The sequence below is a fragment of the Gymnoscopelus microlampas genome, assembly GCF_963454915.1.
Source record: "Gymnoscopelus microlampas genome assembly, chromosome: 10".
In the NCBI taxonomy this organism is placed as follows: domain Eukaryota; kingdom Metazoa; phylum Chordata; class Actinopteri; order Myctophiformes; family Myctophidae; genus Gymnoscopelus; species Gymnoscopelus microlampas.
The window spans coordinates 22,714,460-22,726,713 of NC_139947.1; the positions used below are offsets into that span (position 1 = coordinate 22,714,460).

The 12,254-nt window shown below is 42.6% G+C and overlaps 1 protein-coding gene across 1 annotated transcript in view; it reads right to left on the bottom strand.

The window, feature by feature from the left end:
- The window catches only part of LOC311053482 (voltage-gated potassium channel subunit beta-2-like), a gene marked incomplete at its 5' end in the record, with an annotated part of 66,564 nt that extends 55,490 nt beyond the window's left edge, over positions 1-11,074 (bottom strand). Inside the window, 2 exons of the mRNA XM_084069059.1 lie at positions 9,882-9,923; positions 10,997-11,074. Coding sequence (XP_083925185.1) covers positions 9,882-9,923; positions 10,997-11,073 — 119 coding nt within the window. The remainder of the gene's footprint in view (positions 1-9,881; positions 9,924-10,996) is intronic.
- Positions 11,075-12,254: the final 1,180 nt, after the last annotated feature.

The window sequence follows — 12,254 nt, forward strand, 5'->3', positions numbered from 1 at the left end:
TTGATTTATACTCTGTAGTCCAACAGTGTACAGTATAGCTCACAATGCACTGCACAATGCAATGTGTCACTATGATGAAGTAGGCTAGAAATCAGGCTTTAATGCATTTACACACCAGGGCTGTGATGAATGAATTATTCATCACGGTATATTATGAAATATTTTGCATCAAAACTATGCATATACGTAGTTGATAACGTATTCAAACAGGCTGACACCTTTATTATCTCTGCCAGGCCAACAGGCCAGGAGGCGGAGATTGCATTGTCACCCCTGTCCATGTGTGTGTCCGTCTGTCTGTCTGTGTATCTAATCCCAGACACACTCCCAGTAGGCCAAGGAAGATCCTCCACCATGAATTTTTCAAATTGGCGTCATGGTGGCTCTATACCAGTCTGCTTTATGTTTTGGCCTATAACTCTTGAACCATACTGTAAGTCATACTATCAAATATGTTTTCCCCGGGATTCCTTGAATAATGATGCAACTCCCTGTATAAGCTACGCCCATTTCTGCCTAACTAGATTTTCCGCCATGTTGCATTTTCTTCAAAACACTTTTTGCTACCACACCTACCAATGTTTACCAAACCTCACACAAATCTCTGTTATGTGATGAACATGTGTCATTCAGATTTTTCATTTGGCAGAAGGGGCCCATTTTACAAGAAATGCCAAAAATCACCAAATTTGAATCACACCTTGAGGGGCCTATAAACAATAATAGGTGGCACAACAAATGCAAACAGAAATCACTGTTTGTTGCGGAGACATGCTTTGTTTTATTTCACCAAATTACAGTTGGTGCAAATGGTTTCATGAGTCATGTGACAATGACCATCAAACAGGGTTTTGACACTCCATACCAATTTTCCTGTTATTGCCTTTAAGTGGGTGGGGCCTATCTCTTACCAAAAAGCCATGTATCTTGAACGCAACATCCAATGTAATAGCTTCTTGAGAGGCCTCTATAGAATGCACCTCCAAAATCGCTTTCACTTCTGCCCATGGGGCTGCAACAAATGTGAAAAGTTTCACCAACTGTCGTACAAGCCCTATTTCCCCCTCCAGCTTCCTCAGGTCCTGAAGGCTGCACCCACCGACACAGCCCTGGGTAGGCAACCCAACCTGAGGAGCGCACTTTTCTAGTTCACAGTATGGAAGCGCAGTAAAATTGGTCTGTCACCTTGTTGCTGCGTAATATTTGCATTCTGTGTAAATGTATCCATGACACACACAAACAAGTTTGAAAAAATAGATTTTCTGACGAATTACTGGCACAAAAACAAATATCCCAAGTGTACAAGGACCTGAAGAGTGGTAGGACATAGTAATAATAATAAGTATTATTAATTAAATTAATTAATCATTAATAACTGACCATTTAAAAGCTGACCAGCACCTCACTGTATACTTCAGCCTTCTATTCTTTGATCTGACCCCCTGCTGGAAAACAAGGATGTGTACACGTGTGCCAAAATAAAGATGGTGGGACAGGTGGAGTGACTGGGGCAGACTAACGAGGCTGCATCAGAGCCGTGCCAAACACAAGATGATGATGATGGGACAAAAGAGGACAAACACTCTTTAATGTATATTACCATCAAAACACAACATATGTTAGCAACCAGACAATGGAGAATGGCAACAATGTACAGTACATAGTGTAAATCATCATCATTCGCTCATCACAAATGAACGAATGAATAATGTGTCCGGAACCAATAATCTCTTAACTTAAGGTATTAAGTCTCCTGCTCTGAACAATAATGTCACATGCCGATAAGTTGGTGGAGTGCACAGCTCATGTGTAAGGGCTTACATAAATCAAGTCTGTGGAAGTTTAACGCAGACACAAATAGGATTTATTGTGTGAATTGGTCTCATACAGTAGATGCCACATTGAATAAGAGCCTTTTTGAGCCTACATGACATTTAAGAGCCAAAGATGCATTAGCAGCCTTTCGGTTCTCAAATTACTGGGTTTATACACTATCTGCATATATTTAGAATATCCATGTGTAGCCTATTCAGTGTGGGCTACTTGTGTCTCATTATTAGGTAAATAACTAATTTTTGCTCTGCAGGGTCTGATACGTCATCTCATAAACTAGTTGACTTCCCTTCTAAACTCATACTGCTAATATGGTATACCCCCCATACACACACACAGACTCAAAAAACGACTTTGAAAACTATTATCTAAAGTCATCTTAAGCTGACCTAGGTCACCTCTGCATTACTCTATTGTGGACAGGTTTTGATCCCTGAGGTATACTTGGAGTTACATGATACTAAGATTATTACTCCTTAGGCTAAACACTTGTCATCTTTGATGTTGAGAGGTCAATCCTTCCTATATCCAACTGTATATGTCAGCCAGGGTATTTTTGGATGACATACTGTATATAAGACTATGCAGCCGCATGGCTCAGCGTTGCTAGGAATCTCTGCCATGGAACTCTTTAATGGCCACAGGGAGATCCTGTTTTAGAAGTGAGCCATTAGTTCTCATAAATCTACTCCCCCCCCCCCCCCCCCCCCCCCGACTCAAGCCATTGGCTGTTTGGGCGTCGTCGTGAACCTCCAGCGCGGGTCACATCATCATCTTACCTGTACCTCATGCCAGTGGTGTAGGACACGCACTCCCTCAGTGACACATGGTTCATCTTGAGGAAGTCCTCCAGGTTTTTGAGCTGTGCCGCGGCGCGCACCTCACGCAGCCGCTGGAACTCGGCCAGCTGGTTGCTGCGCTGCCGCTTCTCCTCCTGCTCGAGGGCCTGCTCCGACAGGAAGCAGCTCAAGCCACTGCGCACGCTCTCGCTCATGGATGACAGGGACAGCATCTTTCCCCCGCCACCGCCACCGCCACCGCCACCGCTGCTGACGCTGCTACTTCGCCGGATGGGGCCGCCGTCTCGGACCCCCCCGGGCGGGCCCCCTCCGCCGCCCCCGCCTCCGGGCTTGGGCATCTGGTGGTTGTCAACAGGATGGGATGGGATGCTCATTTGGCGGCTGAGGCTGCGTCCCATCCGCCCCTCAGACACACTGCTTCTGGGTGTCGCAAACATGCCTCAGGGGTTCGTGTCAAGCGCAGTCAGGGCGCACGGTCAAGCAGGTGCCAACCGGCTGTGTGGAGGAGGTGGTGGTGGTGGTGGTGGTGGTGGGGGTCAAACAAGGGATCGTAAAAGACACACAAATAAGACGCACGGAAAAACTGACCGAACGGGAGCTGGTGCCGCACCACTGGTATTACAGCCTGAGGGGAGTGGGACAGAGCCACAGAGCTTTAAATAGCACCTGTTCCATGTGGGAGGGGGGTTGGTTGGCCAACAGGACAATCCTGCCCCCCCATCATCAGCCCCATGCATCGTGGCCTGTAGTGTAATCAGAGCCACCACCGACCATCCCCCACAACCACTGCCTTTTCCACATCTATTATTTGAACACAAGCACAATGGCTCCTTGAAAAAAAACATCTTGGGTGAGTTTTCAAGTAGGTGACAAAAGAAAAGTGTCCCTGTTGTGCACGCGGTCAAGGTGCTCCCTGCTGTGTGAGATCCCTGTGTACACACACACAGTGCCTTGGCAGTGTTCGTGATATTGTGGCATGCGGGAGGCATGATAAAATGTGGGCAGAGATAACACTCTGTACCACCTTGGGTTGCTGTTGAGATGAGTGATTTCTCCAGAACTGGCTGTCTCCCAATCTGCTAAAGCTGGCCTGCTATGTTGGGGTCTTTAAGTAGTATCATGTATAATAATACACTTATAACTATGTTTGCTGGACTGTATTGTCTATATGTCCATTTGCTGTGACCTATTTCGCACAGAGTGATCGTCGAGCAAATCATGATGAGCCAAAGCTCACGATTTCTGCATTTGCTCTGTACAGTGCATTGCACTGTACAGAGCAATGCACTCTTAATGAGAAGATCTTAATGAGAAGATGTAGTTTAATGGAAAGATCAACAGTTGTAATTTAATTATGAATTTCTAAACAACTAAGCTAACCGGAGCTCACATTCAAGTGATATCACAAACTACTGTCCACACTTTCTTCAGTAATGTAACCAAACAAATTTCACCTGTTCTGGTGTAGTATGCAGCCACCTTTAGAAGGGTGCATACACCAAAGTACCAATGTGGGACATGATGATGCTTCAATTTCCACGGCCAAAGTCCATAGCCTTTGCAGAGCATATAATCTATTGTATTTCAACTTTACTAGACCGGCGCCCTTCGGGCGACCCCAACATAGTTTGTTATTTTAAATGGGCAAGTGATATTTTTCTCAACGTTGAATATAGGGCTTGATATTCAGTTACTAATGTGTCCCCTTCAATACGGTATGCAGTAGAAATTGACTCACCAAGATTCCATGCTCTGTGACAAACAGGAGGTGTTTGTACAGTATTTTGTACCTCCTTATTCACTTGCATTGCACCTACAATATACAATTTCTACACTTCAAAGAACCTATCCAATACCAGGTCTTATGAGTTATTTCCTCGACAGGGTTGAGCCCATTTTTCCCAAATTGTATTAGTTTGGTACTTTTGCCCAAGCAATACATGAAACGGAGCTGGCATACAAAAATACATGTATTTAACTGAGGAGAAAAGACTTCCTGGATCTACTTTATACACAAATTATACAAAAAGAAGTAAAGAAATTAACCAACATAACTCATTTTATTATTGAATGTATAAATATTAGAGTGATATTAGAGAACTTCAGACTTGAAACATGATATATGTAAGTTCGTAGCTTGTTCAATGCAAGTGTACGGGGACATAAAATGCAAAACTGTTCGTCACAGAGGCATAGTTTTGTTGAGTTAATTTCTATATATCTCTGCTGTCCGGCAGAAACCAAAATGTTAATTTTTCAGGAAATGACAAAAGCAAAACAAAAAGTGGAGTTAGGAGGTTTTGTTCATCATTGATGAGAACAGCTAAATGGACCTCCAAGCTCACAATGAGGTTGAAGGTCAAAAGGGGGTGGAGCCTGGAGTCAGCTAAACCAGCTAACTCCACCTCCCTTTATTGGAGTTAGCTGGTTTAGCAGAAAGTTTGAGGATCCAATGGAGTTAGCAACGATATACAGTATTGAATATATTTGTTATTGAATATCACTGGTGGAAGAAGTACGATCGATTTTTTTTTACTTAAAGGGATTTTTCACTTTCAAAAAAACTTTTGGTCATTTTATCATCTATTCAGGCCTTTGTGAACCCCCCAGACAGTTTTTATGTTGCTTGATTCATTATTTAGATATTTGATATTAATTTTATCAGACACGCCCCCTTCCTATACAAACCCATTGTAGCTTCAAACTCCATTTTAACCATGTTAGATTCATCAAAAACACCCGTCCTTGGTTCTGGTGACTCACCCTGCCCTCCTAATGCGTGAGGGGGCGTGTTTTTCCGATTAATTTTTTCATTTATTTTATTAACATTTTTTATTGTATTTTATTTTTTTCATTTTCCAAAAAAAATATTAAAAATAAATGAAAAAAGTAATTGAAAAAACACGGCCCCCTCACGCATTAGGAGGGCAGGGTGAGTCACCAGAGCCAAGGACGGGTGTTTTTGATGAATCTAACATGGTTAAAATGAAGTTTGAAGTTACAATGGGTTTGTATAGGAAGGGGGGGTCTGATAAAATGAATATCAAATATCTAAATAATGAATCAAGCAACTTAAAAACTGTCTGGGGGGCTCACAAAGGCCTGAGTAGATGGTAAAATGACCAAAAAAAATGTGAAATTGAAATATCCCTTTAAGTAAAAGCAATAACACAATATAGAAATACTCTGTTACAAGTAAAAGTCCTGTATTCATATTTTTACTTGAGTAAAAGTACAAAAGTATTGTCATCAATATATACTTAATGTACCAATTACCAAAGTAAAAGTACTCATACCTTTCAGAATATGTGTCAAAGCATGTTTGTGATAATAATCTACAAACTAGTAACTAACGTTTTCAAATAATTGTAGTGGAGTAAAAAGTATAAAGTATTGAAAAATGGAAATATTCAGTCAAGTAAAAGTATCGAAAAATTGTACTGAAGAAAATGACTTGCAAATGTACTTAGTTACTTTCCACCACTGTTGGATATCAAGACCTACGTATATTCAACGTTGTTGTTAATCTGCAATACACTGACTCCCTTAAAGTAAAGAATAGTAGAGTGAAATTCTACATTCAACACAAACAGTGTGGACACAGATCTAGTGCGATATCATTTAAGATTCATGATACAAGATGGTTATTTGTTACATCTCATCTCATATGCTCTTACACAAAAGTAAAATTCTTTGGTTTTGGCTACTCAACATTGTAGCAAACCAAAGAAAATAAAACCAAGCCACCTCTGCTCTCCTCGGTTTCTGTGTGCACTAGCATTTCCCCAACCAGCCACAGCAACAACCACCGGGAGATGCCACACTACTCAATATTTCAACAGCCTCTTTCCCCATCCTGACGCCTAACATGGAACACATCGTCTGTCGTGTTTCCACTGCGGCCAAACAGTATCTTGAAAATCAGATACAGAAGGGTGGAGAAGAGAACCACATCCCCGACATATTGACCATACAACCCACACACACCCATGAGGTTACTGGGGTCTTCAAGAGGACAACATCTGCAAATAGTTCCATACACTGTAGTAGCAGATGCGGGGCAGCATATCCATGCAACATCTGTCCATTCATGTCTCTCTTCATCCATCCATCTATCCATCCGTCAACATGTTCTCCTCCAGCACTTACCCGGATGCCGGGGGTCCGGGTGATGTAGGGGTTCTGGCACACAGTGCTGCTCATGTTGTAGGCTGGCGGTGGCCAGATGTAGCTGCACGGTGTTCTGCGGAGCCCAGCCTAAGATGGACTGGTGCTGCCTCTGAGTCTGAACCGCTAAGAGCCCAAGATGGGTTATAACAATGCTCTCCAACCACCCCCCTCTCCCCTTCCCTTCCCTCCCCCCACTTGGTGACATGGCACACACAGAAGCCCTATCACAGCCCCCCATCTACGCCGCAAAGCCCAGCAAATAATCCCACAAGTAAATTATTTAGCTGGATGTTGGCACTAAAAGCTTTAGATTGTCTGAAGCAGCAAATAGAATGCTAAAAGCCCGTCACAGTGCTCGTTCCTTGGTCAGCGTGTGTGTAATACACAAACTCACTTGCTGTGTGTGTTCTGTACAAAGGGCTACGTCCCACTGACACAAAAATGTGCTCTGTCACATTACTTCCCTTCCATTGAGGAACACATACAGAACCATGAAACAAACATCATTATTAGGATATTTCAATGTATGTACTCGACACTGTCCCAGTGATCTCAGTACGTGTTGTTTTTATTTTTATTTTTCACAATTGGACTTCTCTGTCATACTTTTTTTTGTGTTATCTCTACCAAACATAATAATTCCCCATAGTGTAAGACAACAACATGTTACAAAGCCTGTAATTTAATAAGTGAACCTGTAATGTAAATGGTATTTTTTGCCTAACTTACACTATTGCCTATTTATCATGTTACAGGCCTGATAACACTTTTTTGGCCATGATAACCACATTTATAACATATAAATAGTGAAACTTTACTTTAGTGTATATGCTGTTCTTTTTGTGACAATATGCTTCAAACTATTCTTTCTAGTGCTGTCTGCCATAATTTAAAGAAGATGCTTTATACTGTAATGCATCTTGTTGTACAGTTTGTTGTGGTAAATTATTGGGGTATACTGTCTGTAGTATACCTCGTTCGTTTAGGTTAAGGTCACTTTATTGTATGGTTGTACTCTGTGGTACTTAGGGATACTTTGTAATACTTAAGATTGGTTTTATGGTACATGGACATGGCCGTGGGAACCTAATTATTTTGAGTAGGGGGGCTTGGGGGGGGGGGGCGGGGGTACAAAATAAGGCCCTTAAATATACTTTGATGAACATACAATATTTGTCTATATAAAAGGACTGGTGATTATGTATGAAAATATACACACAACGGTGTCTGGGTAAAGCCAGATACACACTTAACACTGATACAACAGTGACAACCAAAACTACTATTTACTCGCAAAGTACAGACTTAGTTAGAATGGCCGATATTTGTCCCCATACATTGCATGTATTTGTATACGTACGTACAAAATACTGTACATGCAATGTATGGCACATCAGCCATTCTAAGGTCAGCACAAACTACACACAAGCATTATACAACAACAGCTGCACTGGCTGTTATTGAAGCCAGATTTACAAAATATCTGGTTGATGAGACCATCGACCATTTGGTATTCATAGTCCAATATGAATAAAGGCTTATTGTAAGGCGGCGGTTCGAATAGACCAAGTCAACATTTTAAATGATGTTTTCAAATAATTGTAGTGGAGTAAAAAGTTAAACATTTCCCTCTCAGACGTAGTAGAGTAGAAGTATAAAGTATTGAAAAATTGACATACAAGAAAAAGTACCTCAAAATTGTACTTAAGTACAGTACTTACAATACAATACAGTGCACTACAGAGTAAATGTACTTAGTTACTTTCCACCACTGCTCGTCCTCTGTCATGCGGGCGATGTGCATGAGCAGCAGCACATGGAAGGCCGCTCCATTAACCACCGTTTCAGGGAGCACGTGCGCATACAGTGCGTCTATCGACTGACATGGCGTCCCAGAGGGCGCCCAGCTGTGTGCTGACCAACTGTTAGATGGTTGTGCCTCTACAGTACCTCCAGCTGCTCCGTGGTGAGCTGGTGTCATGTCAGGTAATTGTGCATGGTGTCACGGATGTTGCTGGCCTTCTCATTGGCAAAAACGCCTCCCAGCAGTGTGGGCAAGTTGCCCGCATCTGGTTTCTTACTGCATGCTAGCCATCTCTAGAAGGATGGAGATGAGCACTGCTCCGATATTGTCCTTGACCTGGACTGATGTTGTCCTTAATGCGTGAGGGGGCCACTTTATTTTTTCTTTCCTTTTTTTAAATGTATTTCTTTTATGAAAAAAAAAGTATGATTTGTACAATAATTAACCAATTTAGACCTGGTACACCTTTACGTTGTTATACATTTCAATCCGGGAACACCTTTGTGTAACATTAGCTGTTGCTATAGCAACATATTTTTTCAGAAGATTTAGGTCAGGATTTAGAAGGCGTTTTTAGAATCGGCCTCAGGTCTAAATGGGTTACGGTCCCTTCACAGACAATATAAGACCAGAACCAGGGACGTGTATTTTCAATGAGTCATAGTTAACATGGAGTTTGAAGTTCAATGGGCTTATATAGGAGGGGGGGGTGACTGATCAAATGCATATGAATGAAAAGGGTTGCACTCATCAGTAATAAAAAACTTCAGTGCGTTTGGACACACTGATGCAGGCCGAGGCTGGATAGACGAAACGTCTGTGTTCTTGTGAGGCATATGGAAGAATAAAGGTAAACTCTGGTGAACCGTACAACCCGGCCATTAATCTAAGGAGATAACTGGCTTTAGGCCCCTCTCAGAGCAGAATGGCTTTGTAGCACAAGCAATTCCACAGTCCCCAAATCTCCCTCTGACAAATTAACGTTCACCATCTCGCAACAGTACAATCTATGATTTAGGGTAAACCCTTTTGGTAGCACTGCCACTCTGCGCTTCCTCTATGTACTCACTGATACGATTTTAATGGGTCCTCCAACTGCCTAATGTGTCACAATGAGGCATAGCGGCGAAGAGCTGAAGTATCCAGTGAAAGCAAGAGGTGTGTGTGTGTGTGTGTGTGTGTCTGTCTGTCTGTCTGTCTGTCTGTTTGTCTGTCTGTCTGTCTGTCTGTGTGCGTGCGTGCGTGCGTGCGTGTGTGCATGTGCGTTGGCTCACCTATAGAATTGCACTTGTCTTTTGGGGCTGCCATACCGTGCACTGGGGATAATAAAGAGAGACAGAGAGACAAACACAGAGAGAGATTTAAATGACATGACACCACATGAAAACTTTATCTGCTGTCCATAGCTCTCCCTAGTGGCTGCTACTTGTACTACACTGGTTCTGTGTTACAATATAAGAAATAGTATCTGGGCCTATGTTGAGCGAGCCGGCGGTGCCGCATTGGCACACATACTTGTCCATGTACTGCAGTTTCAATGTCAGGGAATCAAATATACAGTTCCATTCTTCCATATCCTTCGTAATACTGTACATACTGGGTTTCAAGTTCTTGGGTAGATTTTCAAAGGTTTTTAACTATTCTGCTGCATATTGAAGTCCATTATTACCACCAATGTCAATGGAAAAGTCATTATAATGAGAAATCTTGGAAAATAAGATGGCCGCCGATTGAAACAACCTAATAAATATGTAGACCTTTTAATTATTAACCAACAATATCCAATTTGACTCTGTGCCTACTCTGTTTGATGAGTGTGTGCTGGTTTTCAGGCGTACTACTCTATTTGATGTGTGGGGGCGCTGGTATTCAGGCGGTACTACTCTATTTGCTGTGTGAGGGCTGGTATTCAGGCGGTACTACTCTATTTGCTGTGTGGGCGCTGGTATTCAGGCGGTACTACTCTATTTGCTGTGTGGGCGCTGGTATTCAGGCAGTACTACTCTATTTGCTGTGTGGGGATATGACTCTTATCTCGCGGACTCATATCTCAAAATATTTTGTTCCAGGGACCCCCAGAACCAAAGATTTGAGTTCCAAATGTTTGCTTTTAAAAATCTATATTCGAAGGTTTGAACAAATGTTCACGATTTTTCAAAAATAGCAGATCTACAAGCTCATAGCGCAGCACTCGGTGCCTCGCTATGAGCTTGTAGATCTGCTATTTTTGAATAGCCAAAGTATAAAAGGTTAAAGTGGTTGAAATTATTGTAATGCTATATTAGCACATTTTGCTGGGGAACCCCTGGAACCCCCCCAAGGACCCCTGGGGGTCCCCGGACCCCACTTTGAGAACCAATGCTGTCGTGTGTAACCAAATCATGCTCACCTGTAGATCATGCCTGGAGAGGCATGTTGTCTGTGCGAGAGACGGCCTGGAGAGTCATTGGTGGGTTCAGGATACATGAGGCCTGGGAAGAAGCAGGTGAAACCCAATGGAATGGGGGTGGGTGTCTTACTCTCTCACACCTCTGTGGACAAAAACAGAGAATAAAGCATTTACTCACATGAAACCTACCGTCCCTTTCCGTAGCGTGTCATAATAGGCAAACATTCGAAGAGATTTGGTGTAGAGTGAAAAAGGAGGGGACCAATTACAGACACCTGGAGGACTGAGGAAGAATTATACTACTGTATATTGTTATTATGGTTGATATTTTGTAGCTTGTACGAGCCAAGATGTCTCTGCTATTATAGCCTAGGCCTGATAGCTATTGTTTTGGTACAGCATGTCTTGTTATGGTTCAGCTTGTCCTTGTAGCAGCTAGAGTACACCTATGATCTGATCACTGTGCTCGTTGGCAGAACTACCATACCACGACATGAGTGTTATTATACTTCTCCCCATGATATCATATACATTAAAGCATGTCTATCACCACCTAGAATATTGTCTCGATCTCCTCTTGCCTCATCAATTACTGATTGATCAAACTGACGTAATTGATTTCATGTTACAGTTTTTCACAATTGTTAACACATCGGGTGCCAGCATTTTATAATAACAGATTACGTTCGGTGCCGAAATCTCACCGTTGAGCTGCGCAGCGCTGTTTAAGCTGTAGACTCCACGACGTGCATTCCATGAGAAAAAAAAGCATGCCTCCATTTTGCCCGATGGTACTGGCTAACGCCTGGAACGATAACATCTCTCACGCGAGTAACAATGGCGGAGCGATCGTGCACACAAAATGAGTCGTTTTCCCCAGAGTAAAAAGTTTCGGAGTTATAGGGGTTTTAGAGAAGGAAATAGAGCGGAAGCGGATGTGCGCCATGTTTTTTGACACAATGATGCATCTGGCCCATCCTTCTCAGATTCACCGTGGGTGATCCCAAAGCTGCTCCAGCCCCTCCCGTATGGAAAAAAACAAAAAAAACAAAAAGACACCAAACACGGTTCGGACCGTGATCAGCACCAGAGCGCTACTATGTGAAAACACGGTCCAGACCGTGTTCGGCACCCGATGTGTTAACACGCAAAAAGCGAAACTTCGGCACAATTTGCACACCCTTCACTTCATGTACTAATCGCTCGACCTAATTTGGCACTACTTCACACTGCCTTATCTGCTGCATTAGACTCTGAC